The following is a 27463-nucleotide window of genomic DNA, read 5'->3' as shown; positions in this document are numbered from 1 at the left end:
GATAATTGACATAAAATATGACAAAGTGTTTTAGGCTTTCTGAGCAAAGCAACACACATTACAGAGGAGCAGCCCCATAATGTAGCTGATTAATGAAGGATTGCCGAGGCATACGCCGCTGATGTTATGAAAAATGAATTCTTTGTTGTCTCGCCGACAACCCAGGAACTGCAGCCGGAAAAGACTATTAGCGAGAATCATTATCAATAGCGATATTTTCAGACTCTATTACGGCAATCAGGTTGGAATTTATTCAATAGATTTAGTTCATTTGGCGGTAATTGATAAATAATCAAAATTTATCAGTGCGCTTGCACACATTTCACTAACAATCAAGCGAAAATGGTCCATTTACCACCTGACTTGGTCCAAATTAGGATTAAATTGATGATCAATTAATCTTAGAAGGGGCAGTGTTGTATTTTGTAAAAGGAGCAGCAGCAAGGAGAGAGGAGGAAAAAAAAAAAAATAAGCCAAATAAATGGAGTTAAGACGGAAGATTAGGAGAATGAGCTGAGCGGCTATGGTTCACAGCTAATAAGCACGCAGCTGGATTACAAATGGCTGATTTTGTAGGGTTGGTTCACACTGCCGCCGTTGTGTAGCGGGGTATGTCATGCAAGGCATATTCATCTTTTTTTTGGAAGGGAGAGAGTTCATAGCTTTTTGTATTTAATATGTGAACATGGGACATGCATATACATGTAAGAAATGATCTCTTCACATACACTGTATTTAATATTTTCACTTAGACGTTACCGAGGTCCATGGAAACCCTTCTTAATTGGCTCTTTAATTTTCAGATGACAGCAGATAAAATATAACAGTGCTTTATGTACCATACGCTTATAAAATGCTAATTTACAGGACGGATTTACTGGGCTGTACAGATAAATGCTCTTTTGTAAAAATCACGTTGTAACAGGAGCAAACCAATGTGGTGCTCGTCGTATTCAATCTCATAAATATATAATGCTACAATTGTTCAGGGACGTATTCTCACCTTCATGTGGTAGGGGTCCTATTCTGACCCAAAAGACCTTTTTATTATAGCTCTGAATGCCTTCAATTTTTTTTTTTTTTTCTGGTGCGGCATCGACTGGAGAGCCGCTCTGTACATGCGGTGCACCACCTGACGGACGCTGTGCCATTCAATGTCTGGGTCTGTGGCTGGAGAGTTCAAGGTGGCATTTTCTTCTGCCTTTGATTCAAATTTGCTTTAAGATCTGCATGGGGTTTTCCAGTTTCCCGAACCTTAATAACTGCAATGCAAATCTGCTAAAATTGCTCTAATATATTGAATAAGTAATATTGAAAAATGGTCTGTGGCATGGCTATGGGCTTCTTTTTGTGTACCCTGGCTAGGTTGCTGTTCTAGTCAACATCAAAAGTGCGATGCAAAGAAGATAGATGGATATATATATCTACCTAGATCACCTATGTGTGTTAACTGGGCGTCCGACAGCAGGGACTCTCGCCAATCCAGAGAATACGGATCCCGAAGTCCCCTTTTATGGGACTGACCGAGCGAGTGTCATTCCCATGTAAGCAATTAGAGTAGTTGAGCATGTGCACTAGCACTCAATTTGGCCTAGAAGTCTCCTGACACCCTCTTGACACTATCCTTAAGGAGAAACCTTACAGCCATCAAAGGCCCCTCACCCAGCCAACCTTTACGTTGACAAAGACCAAGAACCCCTGAACGGCTGTCTGCAAATGGAGGTCTTTTTCCTTTTGGTTAAGAATCTGGTTCGGCTTTCTATCGGAAGTCATGTGGCACGGCTCCTTTTTAAAGGTTTAATCTTGACCTGTAGGATTGCTCCACCAGTAGGTGGCACTAGAGGCCCTGCCCTCTCCCTTTACGAAGAGGTTAATTAAACACTATCCCTCCATTCACACAAGTACTCGGGATCCCAATCTGTGGATTGGTGAATGTTTGTTTTTTTTGTGGATCGTGTGGTGCACATATTTTAATGCTTCCTGATATATAGATATTTATATATAGCTATCTATATATTTCCATCCTAATGATGACTGTTACCTTGGGATAAGATCTGAATTGCCCAATTGATGTATTTCTTACCATCATGGAGATCTGTCCTAGAAGTGAACGTATGGATCGTATTTTGATCCATGTGAAAACTCTGACAGTGCAGATGAAGTGATAAAGTAATGGATGTTAGCCTCCATTTGTGGAGAGCAGAGAATTGAGGAGCCCGGGCTGGCGGGAATCTTCCTGGCAGCTACAATGAGCCAGGATTGCCTGGTATGTGACAGATGCTAAAGGTAAGGTTGAGATTGTAACAAGCAATATCTCTGTAGTAATAACGGAGACTGAGCGGTTATTATCATCCACTCTTCTGTCATACACTCGCTCTTTTTCAGAAAAATTGTTCTATATTTTTCTTCTGTCACATAAGTCTATCCGTACAGAGGACTACAACAATAATCTTCCGTATTTAAGCCGACAGATCCAAACGAGTCTTATTAAAGAAGATGGCTCTTGGTTTATCATTGTTAGTGGCACAATGGCACCGACCAGTGGAATACAAAGTGATCGGTTTATCAGCAAGGGTAGTCTGCAGTGTCGTATATCCAGTGGCGGCAGAGCATGCAGGTGCTATGGGATAGGGAGGCTTTTTCCATGCCCCATCAATTGAATTAAACCTCCAGCTAATGTAAAATATCAAGCCTGCCTCTTAGCCAAGTCTTGTGACTTCTGTGGCTCACCCCTCTGGCCCAGTGGCCTAGAGGCCTCCACACCCATGCTAAGCTCCTGTTTGGCCAAGACTGGCTGACTCTGCTGGAGAGATCCTCTGCGTGCAAGCAGTTGGGTTTGAATTGGCTGGAGCTCTGTGGTTGCCTTAAAGCTGTCAGCAGGATTGTGCTTAGTACTCCACATATACTGTCAGGTGGGCGCCGTTACACTGAGTAAAATGATACCTTTGTTAATGAAATCCGTCCAGTGGTTCTTTTTTAATCTTTTATTTTCATTCCTGAAAATGATATGCTCATGCTTCGGGGCGCCCTTTGGGGAGAGGCTTTATCTTGCGGGGGCCATATTGCTGCAGGCAAATTTTTTTTTTTCTCCAGGAAAATAGTGCCGCTTGAACAGTAGCATCAATCAGCAAGCGATAGATGCTACTGCGTACACCATTTTGCTGGAGGAAAAAAATTTGCCTGCGGCAATATGGCGCTCGCGCAGTATCATCTCTCTGCAAACAAGAGATGCTACTGCGCAGACGGCTGGGGCCATTTTGTTACATGTAAATTTCTAGATTTCTACCACCATTACACAGGCAGTATTTAAAATGGGAGGCAGGTCACTGAAGGCACAGTGACCTGTCAGAAGCCATACATATGAATACATAAGCCGAGGACCAGAGAAAGCCCCGCCCCAAAGCACGAGCATATCATTCTCAGGAATGAAAATAAAGATGAAATCCGTCCAGCGGTTCTTTTTTAATCAACAAAGGTATCATTTTAATCAGTGTAATGTTGCCCACCTGACAGTGTATGTGGTTTACTGAGCACAATCCTGCTGACAGGGGCGCTTTAAAGCAGGGATGTCAAACGTACACACACAGAGGGCCAAAATGAAAAACTTTGACTAAGTCACAGGCCAACCAGTATACAGAGTAATGGGCCCCCATAGGCCTCCATACAGAGTAATGGGCTCCGCATAGGCCTCCATACAGAGTAATGGGCCCCGCATAGGCCTCCATACAGAGTAATGGGCCCCGCATAGGCCTCCATACAGAGTAATGGGCCCCGCATAGGCCTCCATACAGAGTAATGGGCCCCGCATAGGCCTCCATACAGAGTAATGGGCCCCGCATAGGCCTCCATACAGAGTAATGGGCCCCGCATAGGCCTCCATACAGAGTAATGGACCCCGCATAGGCCTCCATACAGAGTAATGGGCCCCGCATAGGCCTCCATACAGAGTAATGGACCCCGCATAGGCCTCCATACAGAGTAATGGGCCCCGCATAGGCCTCCATACAGAGTAATGGGCCCCGCATAGGCCTCCATACAGAGTAATGGACCCCACATAGTCCTCCATACAGAGTAATGGGCCCCGCATAGGCCTCCATACAGAGTAATGGGCCCCGCATAGGCCTCCATACAGAGTAATGGGCCCCGCATAGGCCTCCATACAGAGTAATGGGCCCCGCATAGGCCTCCATACAGAGTAATGGGCCCCGCATAGGCCTCCATACAGAGTAATGGACCCCGCATAGGCCTCCATACAGAGTAATGGGCCCCGCATAGGACTCCATACAGAGTAATGGACCCCGCATAGGCCTCCATACAGAGTAATGGGCCCCGCATAGGCCTCCATACAGAGTAATGGGCCCCGCATAGGCCTCCATACAGAGTAATGGGCCCCGCATAGGCCTCCATACAGAGTAATGGACCCCGCATAGGCCTCCATACAGAGTAATGGACCCCGCATAGGCCTCCATACAGAGTAATGGGCCCCGCATAGGCCTCCATACAGAGTAATGGGCCCCGCATAGGCCTCCATACAGAGTAATGGGCCCCGCATAGGCCTCCATACAGAGTAATGGACCCCGCATAGGCCTCCATACAGAGTAATGGGCCCCACATATGGGTGGTGGTTCTGGTGTCGCAGGCCAAATATAATCACCCTGCGGGCCATAGTTTGACATATATGCCTTAAAGGATCAATCTGGTTATGAACAGTGAACATTTGATATTAAAGGAGCGTGGTATAAATTATTTGGGTAAGGGGTCTTGGGTCTGAATTTAGGTTCCAGTCTATCTCTTAGTTTAGAAAGTCTCTTTTGCAGCTTTGTGACTTGTGTGGCCCCATTAGTGATTTGTAACATTTTGTTTTCTAATTGCTTCACATTTTCACTTATGTACATTGTAGGTTTTGTCCCTACAATAACAGACCCTCATTAAATTTTTGCTCTACATTATGGAGCGTAGTTTTTTTTTTCCCTGTCTTTTTGACACCCCAAGATTGTGTGTATTTGCAACTCCGGACACACTCTATCGAATTTTACTACAGTGCAGTAAATAAATCTCATACATTTTTAGGTTCTTTCCATTCAAGTTCTCAACCCCTAGCAATGAAAACCTGAGGAATTGGCTGCAAAATCTGCATGAGTTACCTTCAGATTTGTCTCTGATTTTACCCTCTTCCTTTGCACAGGGTGAAATCCGCTATGAAAACTTCACAGTATAAATTAACATGCTGCAGATAATTATTGGTCACATCTGATCTTTTTTTCTGGTATTCTAATATGCTGCAGATTTCACACTCAAAAAAAATTCATACTGGTAATTAAAATCTGTGTATACGCCTTGTGTGCACGGACCGTAACATTTGTACAAATGCAGGAGGCAATACCTTGAACTCTTGTAATGCAGTGCCGATCCTTTAAAGCTGATTCCTGGGAAATGAAAGAAAACCCATAGCTAATAGTGGGAAATTGTGGGGGGGGATGTGAAATTGATACATGTAGGCCATGTTCACACTTTCAGTTTTTTACATCAGTGTTCCACTCCTGATTTTAGCTTAAAAATACTCAGGTGAAGTATAATAGAAACACGTCACCACTTCTGCATTTTTTACCCACTCCTGGTCTTTACTTGCAATTACTGATGTAAAATACTGAACATGTGACTGTGTCATTAAAGGGAATCTGTCAGCAGGATTTCACCTCCCAAACGGTTTATATGTGCATGTTGCTCTTAAAGACAAGTCCAGCAATATCTTTACATGGCCAGTCCGTTCCTCCATTACTGAGAAATCGGTGTATGAATTAGTATTCAAATGAGGCTAACGAGCTATTTGTAGAACTGAAGCCTCTGTCACTCCAGCTCTATTCCCCACCTAGCGCTGCTATCTCTTGCTTGACTGACAGCTCCTTTGTCTGAAGTCACAAAGCATAAAGGCTATCGGTCAAACCGGAGAAGTTTGCACTGGGTGAGGAATAGAGCTGGAGTGACAGATGCTTCAGATCTACAAATAGTTCTGCAACCTAATTGCATATCAATTCAAAGAAAATAATTTCTAACTAGGTAAACCCCCCCCCCACCACCACCACCACTTCAGTGCTGCAGCTCTGTTGGACCCCGCTGATCAGAATATATTGTTTTGCAGGTGACTACTACAGCCACCCGCTGGCCTCTGCGGTCTCATTCCATGCCTGCAGAGGTCAGTGATTGACCGCAGCGGTCACATGAATCCTGTGCGGCAGGATGAGGCACCAATATTGTCAGAGACTATTGGAGCTGGAGAAGTGGAGGACTTACCAATTGAGTTACTTTTCTATTTTTGTTATATATTCTCATTTCCTCCAATTTATTCAGTTTTACTCCAGAAATTTTTTTTTTTTTTTCATAGTGAAATTCCCATGAGAAATATGTAGGGTATAAACACTTGAATGTGCCATAAATACCTACTCACCGATCCAACATCGCTATATATGCCCGCCGTACAAAAGCTCCTTTTCTAAAGTAATTTTCTTAGTGAATTATTTCAGAGCATTTTCTGAGAATTTATTTCTGTTCATAATTCCATATTTGCTGTGATATGACGGGACTTGAGATGGGGACGTGTGTCCCATGTCACCGAGTCTTCACTGACTGCACCGTATATTCTCTTCCTTCTCATACACTTTGTAGACTTTTAAGACTTCTTTTTTTTCTCTGACATGGAGTTTACTAGTAGGAAAATGTCAGTCCATCATTTCACATTTCTTTCATTTGTCTCCAATGTCTCTGTCAGATTTGGGGAAGCATAAACCTCTTTCACCACTGATCTGACTCCAATCAGAGAACCTTGACTGATTTAACAGGGCGTAAAATAATTCTCTCTCAAATGGTCCTCCAGTTGTGTCAGGTCATTTTACTTGCCAGTAGCCATTTCCTCATGATCCTCTAAATGTAAATCCGGGTATTTGTATTTATTTTACGTCGTATTTGCTTCATTGTGGCGTTGAAACGCTGTAATAAGAACAATGAAGGCTTGTCGGCTCTTGTTTACCGGCTCCAGACATTTGCGCACATCTCGTGTTGACCTTGTGAGAAGGAAGAAGAGTGTTACTGCTCAGGTTGGCAGCTTTCATTTGGGCTCGGGGGCTGGATAGTTGTTGTTAGATTTCATTAGTTGGGGAAGAACCTCGATGAACATCTTTCTGAATGGATGAACTCTTCTCACACTCCCAGTAGTGATGAATGTGTACATTTTTTGCAAATTGTATCTTATTTTTTTATGATTTGTTTTTTTCTGGAGTTTGGGAAAGGTTGCATGTCCAGCAAAATACTCTCAAAAGCTAAAAATTCAAATGTTACAGGTAGTTTCAATATTCCTCTCCCTAGATCAGCCACCTAAAGGTCCAAGATGCTGAGATGTGATGAGTTTAATTAGCCCCTCGCACATTATATTTGAACAGTTGTCCTTGTCCAGTCCGGGACTTTGTCCAACTGGTCTTCACTTCTGGACCCAATATCCTGCGTGCCTCTGACTCTTTCTAGGCCTTATGATGTGACTCCTAGGGACTAGTAAGCACCATAAGAGAGGTAAAAAGGACACCGAGCCAAGAATGACTGGCGTAGAAGTGAAGTCAGTCCTGCTCCGGCTGCCACTGATGACCGGACTAAACGAAGGACCAGGGCAGCTCCAATTGAATTGTTCATCTCTAGTAGCCATTTCTTTTTGACTTCTTAGTACAGGAAAGACCACGGCACTTATGTTTATACCGTGGCTTGTCAGGGGAACCAAATGTTTCAAGATGGCCAACGTTTTTGTCCTTCCAGTGTAGTAGTCAGCGTAGAGAAGCTTTCCGCGTACTGCTCCTTGCAGTCTATCACACAGTTCCGGGCGGACCGAAATATTGACCGTCTTGTGAAATGGGGTTCCCTTTAATGTTACATGCTGATACAGTAAATGTTGTTGTTTTCACTGTAACTAAGGAGCGGCGTGGTCTTTTCTATATTGTTAGGATATCCATCTCACCACTGACCACCACCATCCACCCTGAGTGCCGACCGTAACCTTTCTATTTTTGACTTTGATCATATACAATTGCCATAATGTTAGACAGTTATGGAGTTATTTGAAAAGAATGTGTTGTCATTAAAAGAAAGCAGGTTTTATATTAAAAAAATACTAAAAAGTACACATAATTGGTATCACCACATCTGCAATCAGCGTTTGTTCAGAGTCTCATTAGTTTTTCTTGGATGAAATATAAAAACTGATGGAGGTTTCTCAAACTTCTCCGACTCAGGCTGTGAGACACAGACAGCTCACAGATGGCATTCAAGCATTGTCCGATTTTATATTTTTTTCACCGATCCATAGACTTAGATTGTTCAGTTTCATTCAACACTCGGATCAGTATCAGACAAGTCTGTGCTTTTGTGCAGAGCACTTGGTCCGAGGAAAAAGATCAGACTAATGTGAACCAACCTCTATCCATGACAAACATGAATAGCACTTGTACAAGAAAAACTGATGTGTGAATGTGATAGAAAAAAAATTAAATATCAACTCAAATCAGAAAAATAAAAAGGTTGTAGCTGTCAAAATATGGCAATGCAAAACAAATTATTTTATTCATTTTTTTCCCCCCAAAAATGATCTATTGTTAGATGATTTTGTAATATGAAGTAAAGACATGGATGTAATGCAGATTACATTGATACCTTTTGGTGATGGAACCCACCTTGTTGTTCTTTAATCCCCATTTGAAGTGAAAATTTTGGTGAGAGGTCCTTTTTAAACATATTTTAATTTTTTTGCCACTTTTCCATATTGCCATATAAAAGAAAATCAGAAATCTAGTAATTTTTACACTGGCCATTAGGTTTTCTACTAAACACTTCTTGTTTTGTACAGGAGACTTTTCAACGTCTCTTTATCATCACAGACAGGATTACAATGACAGACAACACCTCTTAACAGGGCTGGTAACACAGGAACCTCCATTAGCAATGGTCTGGACCCCCATTATCCAGGTACCATTAGGGATGACGATATTGTCGTCTTCTCTTCCAGATTATCAAAGGAAAAATTTATGTATGAAAAAGAAGCCAAACAACAAGAGGAGAAGATAGAGCGCATGAAAAGCGAAGGAGGGGACGAGTACGTCATTAAAAAACAGGCAAGTAACAAGGCTTACCTTTTTTTTGCTTTTTAACCCTTTTCATTTTACCTTTCTCATACAGTCACCAGCATATTGCTCCCTCACTAGGTGGACCCTATAATTAAGAAATGAATGAGCCCAACCTGGCAGAAGGCGCTGGGATGGGAGGACTGGCTGACCGCCTAGGACTTTTTATAGAGGATTGGGTGGACGTCCACTAGATGCAGATCTGCCAACTAATATCTGTCAGGATGGAAAAACACTTCAATAAGAATCTAATGCCAGGACATGACTCTCTGCTATGAGGCTGCCCTATAGCGTTCCTAATGGCACAGTGCGGGTAGTAAGCCAATCTGCTGTATGCCATAAAGCATATCCTTTTGACGCCTTACTTGCACTACTTCATGCCTCTTTTAAAGGGGTTGTCCCACCTTTGGTGACAATTTTTTTTTTTCTTAATTAAATACATGTATTTTTGGCTAAAAATCATTTTTATAATTGAGTTTTGTTAAACATTTTGTGCAGTTTGCCTCCTATAGTCTCTGTTTTGCACTGTCTATTGCTGGCTATAGAGTGGGTTAACTAAGAATCTGTCAGTGAGCTCATTCTGACGGTCCAATGGAGTTTATAATTCTTTGATCCATCTATTTTGAGCTCTCAGCTGAAAAGGCTGTAAAAGCAAAACGATGACATATTTTTATTGGAAACGAGTTGCAAAACATTATATGCATTCAATAAATCTATATAGTGTTCAGAGACGGACAACCTTTTCAATGGGATACCTTCCCACAGGGTGAATGCGGAGTAGATTTTCTGCTGCCGAAATTCCACTGCGTCCTAAAGAAATGTCACAAAATCTAATTGACAGAAAAAGCTTCAGATATCGTCATGGATGCACTACAAAGGATAAAATGTCTGGCAAGTCCTAAGGTCTTGATTTATTAGAGCTGTGGTGTAAATAATGCAGCATTTGCCCTTCTTGTGACACTTTGCCCCCTTTTCAAAAAGTTTGGAATTCAGCACAGGAACTTTTTATTTATTTTTTTTGACACCTATAATTGTGGAAATGTTGTTTTTATTCCAAGATCTATTGATTAAAATGGACTTAGTTCGTGGGAAAACATCTTTATTTGGCTCATTAGGTTTTTTCACTGCAGGCACAGCACGTAACATGAAGCAGGTTGGGAGGTTCCTACCAGCTGAAGGGAAATACTATTTTATATTAAGGCTTAAAGGGATTTCACAGACCTAAAGTTTGATGACCGTAGGCATCAATGTCTGACGCCCCACTTATCAGCTGTTTAGTTTTGTCTTTTTAGCTCTGGCAAGCTGTAAACCATATACGAGGCCCAATAAGTACAGCGCCATTCGCTGTGTAGTGGCCAATGTTGGGAACTGCAGCTCCGTTCCTATTCACTTCATTAGTAGCTGAGCTGTTGTATCCGAAACATTGGAGAGAGTAGAGCTCTGCAGATCGGCTGATGGCGTAAACGTCGTCAAGTTCTGCTGACCTTAATGTTTATGGGGGCATCTGTTGCAAGACAATGTTGTCTGTACACATGTGGCTTTATTAGTATGTTGCCTTTAGCTGCTCGTCATATGGGTAGTGCAGGAGAGAGAAAAATAAAAAAAAAAGTTAATTCCTTCCAAGATGAAAATAAGCTGCTGTGACTGATGGTGACCATGCTGATATTTCTGTTATCTTACTTTTTTGAAATAGACTTTTTTATTTATTTTGTAAGCTTCCCCATCCTTCACACCATCGCCTGCCTGTGTTGAACATAATAAAATCTGTTGGCATTCACCCGCCCCGGGTCCAGCGCAGAGGCTGCAGCGGTGTCATAACTGGGCTCGGCGGCTCATGCTGTCTACATGGTAGAGTCACCAGTGATGTCATCACTGCAGCTGGTAATCAAGCACTGGAGCAGCGGGAGAGACGCAGCGCTGGACCCGGGGAGGGTAATTAAAGGTGGATTGTATTACTTTTTTACACAGGCACACACTGATGGCTTGCACAAAGGTGAAGCCAGAAATCCCCTTTAATGCTTTGTAATAAATGGATGGTTCTTGGTGCACATCCTGCGCTGATATAATGCCGCCATCCAGTGAAGATATCTCCCATCCTTGGACCCATTGAAGCATCTTTTACTTTAAAACTACCGCCAGTTTATCAGCCTCCTGACCGCAGACTATAAACTACTCGTATTTCTTATCCTTAACCTAAGGATTTTACAAAACAACATTTAAGAGTATGTAGGCAGGAAAACTGTTCCCGTTCAGTGGGGTTCCAGTTTGGTAATTTTCCTCCCAAGCCCATGGTGAGAATATCTTCTCTGCGAAAATGAAATGCAGTGATAAGTAATAACTTTTTATGCATGATGAGCATCCAAATAAAAACCTGCTGTTTTCTGCTTTTCATTCTCTTTACCTTTCTCTTTCACTTAACGCCTCCTGCCGAGGCCACTCCACATGATCAATATACTCAATGACAGTTTTTTCTCATGCCGTAATTATCTCTCTGTGATATTATCTCAGCACAGTATTTCTTTATTAACCAAACGATGCAGGCGATTTTTATTCAACCAGCTGATCCCATTCAGGACGAAGGGGTGAAAAACAGCAGAAGGAGGTTATTTTAAAATAAACTTTCCGAGCGCAGGCTGTGATTGCTGTCACTATCAGGGCGAGCACATATACACCACCCCTCCATCCGCTGTCAGCGCCCATGGAGAGAAAAACGCTTTCTCTTCAAAGAGTCAATACATTTTTTTTATTATTATTTTCTCCAAAAAGCGGAGTCAGAAGGAACATTTTTTTCTCTGCCTGATTTACAGATATCTAAGACACAAAGCTACATATGGCTCCAGATGATTTTACAACTCGGAGATGTTCCTGTGCCCTTATGCTACATGGTAATTTTAGGAAGACTTTGACTATATCTGGCCATGAAATAAAAAGTTAAAAATGTGTTTTAATCAACGATTGTGGTATTATTTATTTTTTAATTAATGTATTTTTTTTATTTTTATATATATATATATATATATTTTCTCAAATTATCATATTGACATCTACATTATCCTTTTTGTCCACTCCTTTACCATTAGTAAAGCTACAAAGAAGGATGTTCTGCTTTGTGTCTGTGCTGATCCAGAAATAGAGATGGACGTGTACATGTCTACAGTGTGAACCTCTAAATCCCAAACTTGTTTCATAAATAAATCTTGAATTGAAGTATTTTGAAAAATTAAATCTTTTCTCAGCATTTTGAGCCATTTTCATACTTAGTTTATATACCATCACAGAGATTTTCCTTGTAAGGTTTGTTTGCTTTCCAAATGCAAAGTTAGGCAAGTTTCTATATAGTTTTCATTAAAAATGTCCTACCATTTTCCTGCTGCAGACTGTAAGTCCTTTATTCTGCTCTGTTATCTGCATGTTACAAATTTGTCACAGCTCCTGGTTCTGATAGCTTTCTGCTCCCTCTTTGCTCAGTTGATTAAAAATAGCAGCAGGGAGGAGGAAAAGCATCTAAGGTTTTATGGAATGCAGAGAAAACAAGCTATGCGTAAGAGAAGGGTGCATGTTCTGGAGCTGTGCTGATGCATGACAGCAAGCATAGACAGTGGCTCTCTGGATACATATTGATAGACCTCGTAACCATCCTGTATTACAAAGAGGGGAATTCCCACAAGAGAAAAGTCTTAAACTTGTTTCAGGCTGCAAACTTCATATAAGAGGGTCTGAAACTTAATGTTTTCAAGGTTATGGACACTTTGCACATGAAAAAAATTATTTTTACATATGCTAATGATTGCCATTAGTTAATAAAATTACATTTAAAGAAGTTGTCCACTACTTTTAGGATAGGCCATCAATGTCTAATCGGCCAGGGTCTGACACCCGGCACCTCCGCTGATCAGCTGTCATCAGTGTGGATGGCTGGAGGTACTTGCTTGCGGATCTTGGCCGTCTACTTGTAGTGGCTGCTGCAGGGTACGGCGCATCCGCCTCCTATTCAGATCAAACCATTACATGCCGAGTCTTCTGATCCGGCTATGGATGCCAGTCATGCTCACAACTTTGACATCAGTGTCATTGGGCTCAGGCATAAAATACCTGGCCAGGCACAATTGGTGTATGTAAATGAGTAATTTTCCATCTAGTTAGTCGTCCTTACAGTCATAAGAGTTTATTCATAAAGTGATTAAAAATAAAATCGGCTGCCATATTAAATGTTGGAATGTCGCATCTTTATTTTTTGCGTTTTAGACTGAAATTCTCCAGGAATCTCGCATGATGATTCCAGATTGTCACCGCAGGCTAGAAGCCGCACACACGGACCTGACACAGGTCTTAGTAAGTATTTTTGTGTATTTGTCAAAAAACAATATAGCAAATGAGCTAGTTTTATTGCTTCTAGTTTTACCTTTATACATATAAACCGTAGCGTGCTGTACTGTAGAAACCTTTTCCTGCGTCATCGGGTGATCCCATTATTTTTTTGGGGGCTCTAGTTCTTATTAGCAGTTTGCACAATTTTCAATGAAGCTTAATGTGCTTCATTCAGACTTCATACAGCAGTCTTCATTTGCAGGTGGGAACAAGGCTACTTTTTCTTTAGTTATTGAGGTCCATTTTAATCCCGTCCCAATCAGGTAACTTTTTGTTTTTGCTCTTTCATTTTTTCCTCCCCTTATTTCAAGAGTCATAACTATTTTTTATTAGAATATCATCAAAAAGGTAATTTATTTCAGTTCTTTAATACAAAAAGTGAAACTCATTATATAGAGTCATTACAGAGTGATCTATTTCAAGTGTTTATTTCTGTTAAGTCATTGACTGCCTTCTCAACATTGTGTTCTCATTGGATGTAAGCCATAATCATCAACATTAACAGAAATAAACACTTGAAATACATCACTCTGTGTGTAATGACTCTATATAATATATGAGTTTCACTCTTTGTATTGAAGAACTGAAATAAATTAACTTTTTGATGATATTCTAATTTAGGGAGATGCACCTGTAGCTGTTTGAAAGACGTTTTTTTTTTTTTTTCTAGGACGAGTTGTAGTTTCAAATGACACCATTCATTTTACCATGTAAAGTACTGAAAGGGGGAAAAAATCCAAGTGGGGTGAAAACAGTGGTGAAATTGTCTTTCTCATTGTTTTTTGAGTTTTGTGTTTAGTGTGCAATAAGTGACGTGGCAACCTGATTCTCTAGTTCACTACTGCTTTACAGTCTATGACAAATTTTATTATATATATCAGGTGAAATTGAACAAGTGACCAATTTTCTAAGTAAATATATTTCTAAAGATGCTACTGCCACGTAATTCTCACCAGATGTCAGTAACAACTCATCCAATCCACAGAGGAAAATAAATTAAACCATAGATGTCCATAAATTAAGTTATGCATAACATTAAAGAAGTTGGGCACTATTTTTTATGATTGCCCCAATCAATTGACCCTGTGCCCATAAGTGTTTTTCTCATTACCTTCTGCTGTCCTTCTTGCCTGTGAGCGGCGCTATGGCTGGCCGTTCACAGGCATCACGTGACCCCACGGCTGCAGCCGGCTTTTTCTTCCGCTGATGTCACATCAAGTGAGGCGTGAAATCAGTGACGCGGTGGATGCTGGGCTGTGGGCGGGGTTACCCCGCGCGTCACACCCAGCATCCACCGCGCACTTTCCCAATGAATGAGAAGAGGGAAACCGTGCGGTGGATGCTGGGTGTAACCCGCGGGGTAACCACAGCCCAGCATCCACCGCGGAACGCAGCACTGAGTCACTTGGCGTGACATCAGCGGATGTCAGAGGCGGCTGCAGCCAGGAGTCAAGTGATGCCTATGAGCAGCCAGCAATAGTGCTGCTCACAGACAAGAAGGACTGCAGAAGGTAATTAGAAAAACACTTATGGGCACAGGGTCAATCATAAAAAGTAGTGGCCAACTTCTTTAAGAAATGACATGGGCAAAAAATATTGAGCACATGAAGAAAAAGGTGCAAAAAGCCATGGAAATTCATGACACCAGCTGACGTCAATCAGTAATTAGACAGCTAGTCTGCCACTTGGTGACAAATAATATCAGCTGTTTCAACTGATGGCCTATTAAAAAGATGTCTGATTACCAAGGTGCCACACAAGAAACATCTCATGATGGGTAAAACCAGTGAGCTGTCTCAAGACCTTTGCAACCTTATTGTTGCGGAACATACTGATGGCATTGGTTACACGGGAATTCCTGTTCCAATGAGTACTATTGGGGCCATAATCAGGAAGTGGAAAGCACATAATTTCACCATAAGCCAGCCATAATAAGGTGCTCCCTGCAAGATTTCAGACAGAGGAGTGAAAAGAATTATCAGAAGAGTTGTCCTAGAGCCAAATACCACCTGTGGAGAGATACAGAAAGACCTGGAATCAGCAGGTACAACTGTTTCAAAGAAGACAATAAGCAAAACACTCAGCCTCCATGCCCTGTATGCACGCTCACCACGCAAGACTTCATTGCTGAACAAAAAGGCATGTTCATGCGCGTTTAAAGTTTGCTCAACAACATTTAGACAAGCTTGTGAAATACTGCTCCCAGTATATAGTCTGGTCAGATGAAACCAAAATTGATGCCTTAATACACACCATATTTGGAGGCCAAAAGGCACTACATATCACCCCAAAAACACCATACCAACAGTGCAGTTTGGAGGTGGGAACATCATGGTATGAGGCTCTTTCAGCATACGGCGCTGGAAAAATTCATGTGATTAAAGGAAGGAAGGATGAAGGGACAAATGTGCGGAAACATTCTTGGTAAAAATCTGCTGCCATCTACCAGGATGATGAAGAAGAAACGAGGGTGGACATTTCAGCAAGACAATGATCCCAAACACACAGCCAAGGAAACTCTCAAGTGGTTTCAGAGAAGGAAAATAAAGCTGCAAGAATGGCCGAGCCGATCACCTGACCGGAATCCAATAGAAAATGTATGGAAGGAACTAAAGCTCAGAGTTAGCTCATAGATAGAGCCCACGGGACCTTCAGGATTTGCTGAGTGTTTGGGGGGAAGAATGAGCCAAAATTACACCTGAGCAATGCCTGCAACTAGTTTCCACATACAGGAGGCGTCTTGAAGCTGTCATCACCAACAAAGGCTTTTGTACGAAGTATTAAATTTCAGTAAGCGTGTTCAATTTTTTTTTTTCCTTTGTCATTACACATAACTTTAATTTATGGCCATCTATGGTTTGATTTCTTTCTCTTTTGTGGATTGGATGGATTATTACCAACATCTGATGATACTTTCATGTCATTAGGACCTTTTTACTTAGAAATTTGGTGACTTATTCAATACTTATTTCACCCTCTGTGTGTGTGTGGTATATAATGTATTTTAGTAATTTAAAACAAATCCAGAACTGTTCCACATCTTCTGAAGCCCGTATCGTTTTCCTCTGGTGGAGCTCTGTGAGGGCTTGTTTTTTGAGCTCTGGGTTGTAATTCTTATTGATTCTTATTATTTTTTGGGATATTTTTGTACCAGAGAAGCCACCTGTAGACTGTAGATATCCACTTAATTGTCATTGTAGCGGCATTGCCACCTGTCCCCCCGGTCCTATGGTGATCATATCAGGGTGGCGGTGTGTGACCCATCCTCTGTGCTTGAAGTAACCATCTTTCTCTATTTTTTTTTTTTTTAGGAGAAGGAAAAAGACTTAGCAGAGACAGAGGAATACAAGGATGCCCGTGCCATGCTGGACTCCGTGAAACTAGAAGCCTGAGCACTCTCCAGCCTCCGTTTTTTTATGCCTTGATACCATTCCACTGTCCTGCTTTAAAATTGAAAAACCTGAATGCATTTTCATGGCCTGACAATAAAAGGACAAGATTCCAGATGTTTAGCTTCAAGGATGTAGAAAATAAATTGCTTTATCTTCTACAGATACGTTGCAATGTAATTACTGGGTAGTCTGGGAAAATGCCAATGCTTTGATTTCCTGCAGTAAGGGCTTTGTAATGAAGCCAGGTCGTGTGATGAGCACTTCATGGGCCCGGGGGTTAGTAGGGCTGACGTGTTACCGGGGTCTTATGTAGTAAAGAAATGGCTTTCACCAATGAAGAATATTGTTAGACAATATGCCCACATACACAAATATGGGACTGGCTTATCTCAGGAACAATACATCACTGGCTTTATAGGTAAGCTGGTCATACAAATTACATGTATATTGATAGAGCATCATGACCATCTAATGTGTATGTGGGTACCCGACTACCCCCAGTCATGTGTGCATGGGGGAGGGTGGTAGGACATGTAGCTGCTGGCCCAACAGCTATATAATTTGATACATGTACACTGTATGAGCTTTTTATTATCTACTCAACCTGCTTTCTGTCATCCAGGACCAAATGATGAGAAATAAAACATCTCCCTGGTTATCTTCTGTGCATCAAATGGCTAAAAGATGATGCTCATGGGCCCCACGCATTTCTTTATTGTTCAGATTTTCTTTACAGTACATCCACCTCCAAATTACTAATTACATGCTTTCCCAATATACCTGCCCACAACTTAAGTATCTTTTTTCAGGAACAAACGTATTATGCAATCGATTTGAAGGAAATGCCAGCATGATTCATATACCCTCTCCCCCAGTTACTTAAGGGGTAATGTAGGCATGTAAAGCATAAGGAAATATATACCGTATAGTTAAAAGGGTTTTCTAGTTTCCGAAACCTCTGTCTCCGGCTGTAGTTTGTTAAGAAAATGAAAAACAACAAATTGAGCCTTGCATACCCTCCCCAGGTACAGCTGAGTCTCTGTCGTCTTTACCAGTGACTATTATTGTCTGCAGTGCTGACGTCAAGTCACCATTGTTGCAGCCAATAACTGAACTCATTGGCTCTGCTGGAGTTGAGTGCTCAGTTATTGGCTGTAGTGCTGTTGACGGGTTGTTGGCACTGCAGACCATTATGGACATCAAGGGCAATGGTGGGGATTCTGTCTGGCCCAGGAACCATGAGTAATGCAGAGGGGTTTTTTTTCTTTTTACTTGATGGTTTCCCTTAGATCACATACAGTGCCTACAAGTAGTATTCAACCCCCTGCAGATTTAGCTGGTTTGATAAGATGCAAATAAGTTAGAGCCTTCAAACTGCAAATGAGAGTAGGTTTTATGAACAGAAGCATAAATCTTACAAACCAAAAAGTTATGTTGCTCAGTTGAATTTTATTAAATTTTAAACATAAAAGTGTGGGTCAATTATTATTCAACCCCTATGTTTAATATTTTGTGGAATAACCCTTGTTTGCAATTACAGCTAATAATCGTCTTTTATAGGACCTGATCAGGCCGGCACAGGTCTGTGGAGTTATCTTGACCCACTCCTCCATGCAGATCTTCTCCAAGTTATCTAGGTTCTTTGGGTGTCTCATGTGGACTTTATTCTTGAGCTCCTTCCACAAGTTTTCAATTGGGTTAAGGTCAGGAGACTGACTAGGCCACTCCAACACCTTGACTTTTTCCCTATTGAACCAGGCCTTGGTTTTCTTGGCTGTGTGCTTTGGGTCGTTGTCTTGTTGGAAGATGAAATTACGACCCATCTTAAGATCCTTGATGGAGGAGCGGAGGTTCTTGGTCAAAATCTCCAGGTAGGCCGTGCTATCCATCTTCCCATGGATGCGGACCAGATGGCCAGGCCCCTTGGCAGAGAAACAGCCCCACAGCATGATGCTGCCACCACCATGCTTGACTGTAGGGATGGTATTCTTGGGGTCGTATGCAGTGCCATCCAGTCTCCAAACGTCACGTGTGTGGTTGGCACCAAAGATCTCGATCTTGGTCTCATCAGACCATAGAACCTTGAACCAGTCTGTCTCAGAGTCCTCCAAGTGATCATGAGCAAACTGTAGACGAGCCTTGACATGACGCTTTGAAAGTAAAGGTACCTTACGGGCTCGTCTGGAACGGAGACCATTGCGGTGGAGTACGTTACTTATGGTATTGACTGAAACCAATGTCCCCACTGCCATGAGATCTTCCCGGAGCTCCTTCCTTGTTGTCCTTGGGTTAGCCTTGACTCTTCGGGCAAGCCTGGCCTCGGCACGGGAGGACACTTTCAAAGGCTGTCCTGGCCGTGGAAGGCTAACAGTAGTTCCATAAGCCTTCCACTTACGGATGATGCTTCCAACAGTGGAGACAGGTAGGCTCAACTCCTTGGAAAGGGTTTTGTACCCCTTGCCAGCCTTGTGACCCTTCACGATCTTGTCTCTGATGGCCTTGGAATGCTCCTTTGTCTTTCCCATGTTGACCATGTCTGAGTGCTGTTCACAAGTTTGGGGAGGGTCTTAAATAGTCAGAAAAGGCTGGCAAAAGAGATCTTTAATCCACACATGTGAAGCTCATTATTCTTGGTGCCTGAACTACTTCTTAATACTTTAGGGGGACCAAACAGAATTCTTGTGGTTTGAGGGGTTGAATAATAAATGACACTCTGAATTAACTTTTTACGTTTTAAAAAAAAAATAAAATAAAAAAAAAAATAAATAAATTTGCTGCAGTGCATTTCCCACTTCCAGGCTGATCTACAGTACAAATGTCACAATACCAAGTTAATTCCGCATGTGTCAACCAGCTAAATCTGCAAGGGGTTGAATACTACTTGTAGGCACTGTATGTCAAAATCTGCCCTGCAGGGTAAGTATATTTGGCCCATGACACTGGGTGGGTCTCCTGTCCAGCATTGCACTTTCAACTGTATAGGCATCCTGGATGCCGATACAGTTGAAAGCTATGATGGAGGAGGGAACGTCAGCTGACTCTTCCTTTCACATCATTCCCCCTGTGCATCTGACATCTCTGGTGTCATTACAATGCGCCTGATGTGCAGAGGATCTGGAGAGGTGAGAGGGTTTGTGGGGCCCATTATTCTGTATGGAGGACTGTGGGGCCCATTATTCTGTATGGAGGACTATGTGGGGCCCAATATACTGTATGGAGGACTATGTGGGGCCCATTATACTGTGTGGAGGACTGTGTGGGGCCCATTATACTTTGTGGAGGACTGTGTGGGGCCCATTATACTGTGTGGAGGACTGTGTGGGGCCCATTATACTGTGTGGAGGACTGTGTGGGGCCCATTATACTGTGTGGAGGACTGTGTGGGGCCCATTATACTGTGTGGAGGACTGTGTGGGGCCCATTATACTGTGTGGAGGACTGTGTGGGGCCCATTATACTGTGTGGAGGACTGTGTGGGGCCCATTAAACTGTGTGGAGGACTGTGTGGGGCCCATTATACTGTGTGGAGGACTGTGTGGGGCCCATTATACTGTGTGGAGTACTGTGTGGGGCCCATTATACTGTGTGGACCACTATGTGGGGCCCATTATACTGTGTGGACCACTATGTGGGGCCCATTATACTGTGTGGACCACTATGTGGGGCCCATTATACTGTGTGGACCACTATGTGGGGCCCATTATACTGTGTGGGAGGCTGTGTGAGGATTACAGTTAGAGAATCATAATGTGATGGGGTCACCATACTTTTCCGGGTGGGTTGAGTAGAAGGCGGTACAGTAAGGTCTTCATACCGTGTTTGTGCAGAAGTTAACTGTGGGGATACTGTGTTTGGGGGCACTCTTGTTTGCATCATACTTGATCTGTTTTCAAGGTTTTTTTTTATCCTTTGTTATTACATAATTAAATTGGGCTATATGCTTTTTACTTCTCTTACATAACATATTATAGTATTCTTATGCTATTCTAAGATCAGTTAATTAAAATGTACTTTGTGGGATAGCGCCTCTTTAAGTTTGTTTCCAAATGAAAAGGTCCATAATTATATTTGATAAGGAAAAACTTTTTTTTAATAAATATCAAGGTTGGCCTGTGACTTTGTCCAAGCTTTTAATTTTGGCGCTCTGTGTATTTACGTTTGGCATCCCTGCTTTAGATCCTCGTGGCTTCCCATCATTGTTTATATACAGGCCTGCAGCGGTGATGTTGCATCTATAACACGTGACTAGTGATGGGCGAGCACTAAAATGCTCGGGTTGAGCACATTGGAATACTCGGGTGCTCGACCCAACCAACGAGCCCAATGTAAGTCTATGGTAAACTCAAGCATTTTTCAGGCGGCTCCCCCCGGCAGTCTGCAGAGGGCCGAAAAATTGCCCAAATCGTTGGGAACATTGCTCAAATGACATGGGAACAGCATGGGGAAGACCCCTGGAAGCATTTCTGACTCCCTGGTCACTTCTGTCAACAATGTTGTCAGAGGTATTACGCCACTTTTACGAACTCACAATAAAACATACAAAAACGAAACCAAAAAAATGGATTTTCCTGGGAAATACGTTAAGGAACATCCTTTCCAGGGTAATGACTTGTATACACACGTGGTCGAAATTGTTGGTACCCCTTGTTTAATGAAAGAAAAACCCACAATTGTCACAGAAATAACTTGAATCTGACAAAAGTAAAAATAAATTAAAAATCTTTGAAAATGAACAAATGAAAGTCAGACATTGCTTTTCAACCCTGCTTCCGTGGAATTTTTTTTAAAAAACTCATGAAATAGGCCTGGACAGAAATGATGGTACTCTTAACTTAATATTTTGTTGAACAACCTTTTGAGGCAATGAAACGATTCCTGTAACGGTGAATGAGACTTCTGCACCTCTCGGCAGGTATTTTGGCCCACTCCTCATGAGCAAACTGCTCCAGTTGTCTCGTGTTTGAAGGTTGCCTTTTCCAGATGGCATGTTTCAGCTCTTTCCAAAGATGCTCAATAGGATTTAGATCAGGGCTCATAGATGGCCACTTTAGAATACTCCAATGTTTTCCTCTTAGCCATTCTTTGGTGTTTTTATCTGTGTTTTGGGTCATTATACTGATGCAAGACCCATGACCTGCGACAGAGACCAAGCTTTCTGACACTGGGTAGCACATTTCTCTCTAGAATCCCTTGATAGTCTTGAGATTTCATTGTACCCTGCACAGATTCAAGACACCCTGTGCCAGATGCAACAAAGCAGCCTCAGAACATAACAGAGCCTCCTCCATGTTTCACAATAGGGACAGTGTTGTTTTCTTGATATGCTTCATTTTTCCTTCTGTGAACATAGATCATGTACCTTGCCAAAAACTTCCATTTTTGGCTCATCTGTCCAAAGGCCATTCTCCCAGAAGCTTTGTGGCTTGTCAACATGTAGTTTGGCAAATTCCAGTCTGGCTTTTTTATGATTTTTTTTTTTTTCCCCAACAATGGTGTTCTCCTTGGTCGTCTCCCATGAACTCCACTTTGGATCAAGCAACGACGGATGGTTCAATCTGACACTGATGTTCCTTGAGCTTGAAGTTCACCTTTAATCTCTTTAGAAGTTTTCCTGGGCTCTTTTGTTACCATTTGTATTATCCGTCTCTTTGATTTGTCATCAATTTTCCTCCTGCGGCCACATCCAGGAAGGTTGGCTACAGTCCCATGGATCTTTAATTTCTGAATAATATGTGCAACTGTAGTCACAGGAACATCAAGCTGCTTGGAGATGGTCTTATAACCTTTACCTTTAACATGCTTGTCTATAATTTTCTTTCTAATCTCCTGAGACAACTCTTTCCTTTGCTTCCTCTGGTCCATGTTGAGTGTGGTACACACCATGTCTCCAAACAGCACAGTGAGTATCTGTACCCCTATATACAGGCCCACTGACTGATTACAAGATTGTAGACACCTGTGATGATAATTAGTGGACACAACTTGATTAAACATGTCCCTTTTGTCACATTATTTTCAGGGGTACCATCAATTCTGTCCAGGCCTATTTCGTGAGTTTAATTTTTTTTAAATTCTGTGGAAGCAGGGTTGAAAAGCAATGTCTGACTTTCATTTGTTCATTTTCATAGATTTTTAATTTATTATTACTTTTGTCAGATTCAAGTTATTTCTGTGACCTTTGTGGGTTTTTCTTTCATTAAACGAGGGGTATCAACAATTTTGACCACGTGTTTATAAGGCAAAATAAATACCCCAAGGTGTGGAGGAGCATTTTTGTTTTTGGTTATGTTCACACGTAGAGTTTTTGATGCATTTTTGCACTTTTGCATTGCTTTCAACCGTGACAAATGCATTCACCGGGAAATGTCATTTTAACATTTTACAACCTTATCTGTCCATGTGGTGTGTGAGACATGATCAAACACATCCTGTTTCATTTATGAAGGAGGGACTCTGAAAGTCACAAAGCCTATTTTTATAAGGCCATCAGGCGGCCTTTACTATTCTTAAAGGGCCAGCAGTCAGCCCTTGCTATCAGCCGGCTATGCTTTGTTGTTCCCATTACTAAAGATTGGGCCTCCTATACTGTTATTGCGTATGCAGTGAGTGGCAGGTCTGCCCAAAATTTGGACACATCCCAATACCCCTTTAAAAATTTGGACGCACCCCAATACCCTTTGCACCCCAATAGCCCTTTGAAAATTTGGACACATCCCAATACCCCTTTAAAAATTTGGACGCACCCCAATACCCTTTTGAAGAGACTTGGAGGAGGGCCTCCTGAAAACAATGTTCCCATTATTTGGAAGTGGGTCTCCCATACTGTTTGCCTATGCAGTGAATGCAAGGGCTGCCAAAAATTGTGAGGCACTCCAATGCCCCTTGGAAGAAAGGTGGAGGAGAGCCTCATAACAAAAAAAAAAAGGTTCCCATTAGAAAGGAGCGGGTCTCCTATACTTGTAATGCCCATGCACTAAGTGTATGGGCTGTCAAACATTTACCCCTGGGGGGTATACTTGAACATACTGTATAAAAAAAAAAAAGAATTGTGGGCATCATAACCAGTAATGACTGTCACCCAAAATTTTGAGCACATGAGGGTCATGGGAAAGGCAGTGTAACATAAACTCAGCCATGCGTGCCAGACTGCTAACAGGCAAGACTTCCGTGTCCTCACCAAGATGACGAGTGACCATGCTCACCTCCTCCTCTCTGTCCTCAGGCCATCCACGCTGAACAGACGGTATGACAGTTGTGCAGGTAGTACCGTCTATAGTGCATGAAACTAGCTCCTGTTCTTCCTCATTGTCCCCCAATCCACGTTGGGATGAGATGAGGCTGGGCTTTGTGTAATCACCCTGTATGGTTCCTTGCTCCATCTCATCATTCTCTGCCTGCAATGCATCCTCTTTGATTGTGAGCAGAGAGCGTTTCAGAAGACAGAAGCGGGATGGTGACGCTAATTATGGCGTCATTGCCGCTCACCATCTTGGTAGAGTCCTCAAAGTTTTGGAGGATGGTACAGATGTCTGCATCCATGTCCACTCCTGAGGTCTTATGTGTGGAGTCTGAACTGAATACTGACGGCCTTGTTGATGCTGGTAGTCAACAACTGCCCTCTTCTGCTCACAAATCCTTCCCAACATCTGCAGTGTAGAGTTCCAACGTATGGGGATATCACACACCAGTCTGTGAGCCAGAAACTGCAAACGCTGCTGAAACACGGCAAGGGCGGCGGAAGCTGTAGGTGACTTTCTAAAATGGGCACACAGGCGGCGTACTTTAGCAAGCAGATCCGGCAGCTCCGGGTAGGATTTGAGAAACTGCTGAACCACGAGGTTAAGCACATGGGCCAGCCATGGTACATGTGTGAGCTCGCCTCAGATCCGCCACCAGGTTCTGGCCATTGTCACACACGACCATGCCTGGCTGTAGGTTCAGTGGTGTGAGCCACAGATCTGTCTGCTCTTTCAGAGCTATCCACAACTCTTCAGCATTGTGCGGTTTGTCACCTAAGCATAATAGATTCAGCACAGCCTGTTGCCGCTTGGCCGAGGCAGTGCTGGAGTGCTTCCAGCTTGTGACTGATGTGGTTATTTCAGAGATGTAGGATGAGGTGCAGGAGCTGTAGACTGTGGGGGGCAACCCTGATTGACCTAGAGCCCGCAATCCTTGGCGTCGGGAGGACGTGTTCCGTCCCAAGGGCCGACTGGGTCCCGGCTTCCACTATGTTAACCCAGTGTGCCGTCAGCGAGATGTACCGTCCCTGCCCACAAGCACTTGTCCACGTGTCTGTGGTTAGGTGGACTTTCCAGGTAAGTGTTGAGGGCAAGGCTAATGTGTTGGGACACGTGCTTGTGTAATGCTTGGACGGCACGCTGGGAGAAATAGTGGCGGCTGGGGACCGAGTACCGAGGGACAGCCGCCGCCATCAGGTTGCGGAATGCTTCCGTCTCCATGAGCCTAATAGGCAACATTTTCAAACGCAAGCAGTCGGGAAATGTGGGAATTTAGTAGTGTGGCCTGTGGGGCATTGGCTGCGTATTTGCCCTTGCGTTCCAAGGACTGGGGTATGGACAACTGAACGCTGCGCTGGGACAAGGACGTGGACGTGCTTCCTGATGCTGCTACTTGAGAGTGTGCAATGACAGGTGCAGAGCAGGAGGCATCTTCGCATGCACCATGGACAGGGAATTGGCTTGCACGCACAACAGCAGAAGAAGCAGTAGTGCCACCCGCAGGCACTGTTTCTGGACCCTGGGGTTCAGCCCACAAAGTCTGGTGCTTTGCTGCCATGCGCCTGATCATGCTGGTGGTAGTCAGCTGGTAGTTTTGCCACCCCTGCTGATGCTCGAGAAGACCTAACAGTTGTACTGGCAACTTTCTTTGTGTTGGTGTTACGGGCAACTGTTGCCTGCCTTCTTTCTGTGGCCACCACACTGCTTCTTCATGCCTGTTGGGGTGCTCTGCCTCCCTCCCCCTGTGTGCTGCTGTCCTCGCTCTGCATGTCCTCCTGCCAGGTTGGGTCAGTTACTGCATCATCCACCACCTCGTCTTCCACTTCCGCACCTTGGTCCTCCTCCTGACTTTCTGGCAATTGTGTCTTGTCATCTTCCACCTCTTGTGACACTTTCCCACCTTCGCCTTCGTGTGACCGTGGCTGCTCAAATATTTGGGCATTGCTACATGCGATCTTTGATTTTTTTTTTTTCTTTTTTGAATGGGGCGAAAAGGAGGTATTAGTACGCATCACGTCGGTACCCCCTGTTCAGCGCGGGCTCTGACTGCGGCAATCTCTGACAGCGGCATTTAACTTGTGCTTCCAGGAAGCGCGTCACTGACTCCGCCCATCGTCACGTGATTGCGGGTCACCAATGGGTTGGCATGACAACCCGGGGTCTGCAGCAGACCCCTGTGGTTGTCATGTCTAGATTGCTATGAGCGCCGCCCAGTGGTCGGTGCTCATAGCAAATGAGCATTTCTGCTACATCTAGGTGACCTGCTCATCGCCCTATTGAAGCAAGCAGAAAGTGTAAAAAAAAAAAAAAAAAAGTTTTATATTTTATTTTTTTTATATTTTTAAAAAGTTTTTAAATCACCCCGCTTTCACCCCATTCAAAATAAAACAATAAAAACACATACATATATTTGGTATCGCCGCGTTCAGAATCGCCCGATCTATCAATATAAAAAAAGAATCTGATCAGTAAACGGCGTGACGTGATTAAAATTCTAGACGCCAGAATTAAGGTTTTTTGGTCGCCGCAACATTGCAATAAAATGCAATAACGGGCGATCAAAACATCCGATCTACCCCAAAATGGTATCAATAAAAACGTCAGCTTGGCACGCAAAAAATAAGCCCTGACCCGGTCCCAGATCACGAAAAATGGAGATGCTACGGGTTTCGGGAAGTGGCGACTTTTTTTTTTCTTTAGCAAACTTTGGATTTTTTTTTCACCACTTAAATAAAAAAGAACCTGTACATGTTTGGTGTCTATGAATTGCGTATTTCTACATCTCTGCCCAAGGAGCAATGTTGTTCTTAATCCTCTCGGGACTATACCATTCTTTACATAGTTTTCAATACTTTGTACTTCTCACCATGAAAAAATTTCTCTTTGTATGTTTTAGTCAATTCCTTAAATCCACATTAAAGGTAGGAGTATATTTTTTCTGTGTAAATACCTTCTCAGAGAATACGCCTTTAACCTCCGTCAACCACTGCTCTGTATTAAGCCCTACCTCCAAGAAAGCTGCCATTAGACAAAATACAAACACAATTGAATAGCTATAACCTGCGTAACTTACGGCAGAAAATTACCTCAGTATCAACAACACATAACAGCCAAGAGGTATCTCTTAAAATATAACCTTTAATAATTTTTATTAAACTAAAATTCTACTACCCTTGATATCTGATACTGGCTTAACATTACCCCCTATTAACATCAGGACACAAAGATGACCGATTAAATATGTCCACAAGTAACAGTCATTTGATATTAATCCAGTCCCGATTGTTAACTAATTTAAGCAATAATCTAA

At 42.7% G+C, this 27463-nt stretch overlaps 1 protein-coding gene across 1 annotated transcript in view; it reads left to right on the top strand.

Annotated features, from left to right (window-relative positions):
- Positions 1-17075, top strand: part of TBCA (tubulin folding cofactor A) — a 59665-nt gene extending 42590 nt beyond the window's left edge. Inside the window, exons 2-4 of the mRNA XM_073655050.1 lie at positions 9041-9146; positions 13401-13487; positions 16835-17075. Of these exons, the coding sequence (XP_073511151.1) occupies positions 9041-9146; positions 13401-13487; positions 16835-16915 (274 nt within the window). The 3' untranslated portion in view covers positions 16916-17075. The remainder of the gene's footprint in view (positions 1-9040; positions 9147-13400; positions 13488-16834) is intronic.
- Positions 17076-27463: the final 10388 nt, after the last annotated feature.

Source organism: Phyllobates terribilis, unplaced genomic scaffold, assembly GCF_046119375.1.
Source record: "Phyllobates terribilis strain yellow unplaced genomic scaffold, ASM4611937v1 Scaffold_1__5_contigs__length_1240528914, whole genome shotgun sequence".
NCBI lineage: Eukaryota > Metazoa > Chordata > Amphibia > Anura > Dendrobatidae > Phyllobates > Phyllobates terribilis.
The sequence above is the reverse complement of the archived record's forward strand: the minus strand, read 5'-3'. Positions and strand labels throughout refer to the sequence as shown.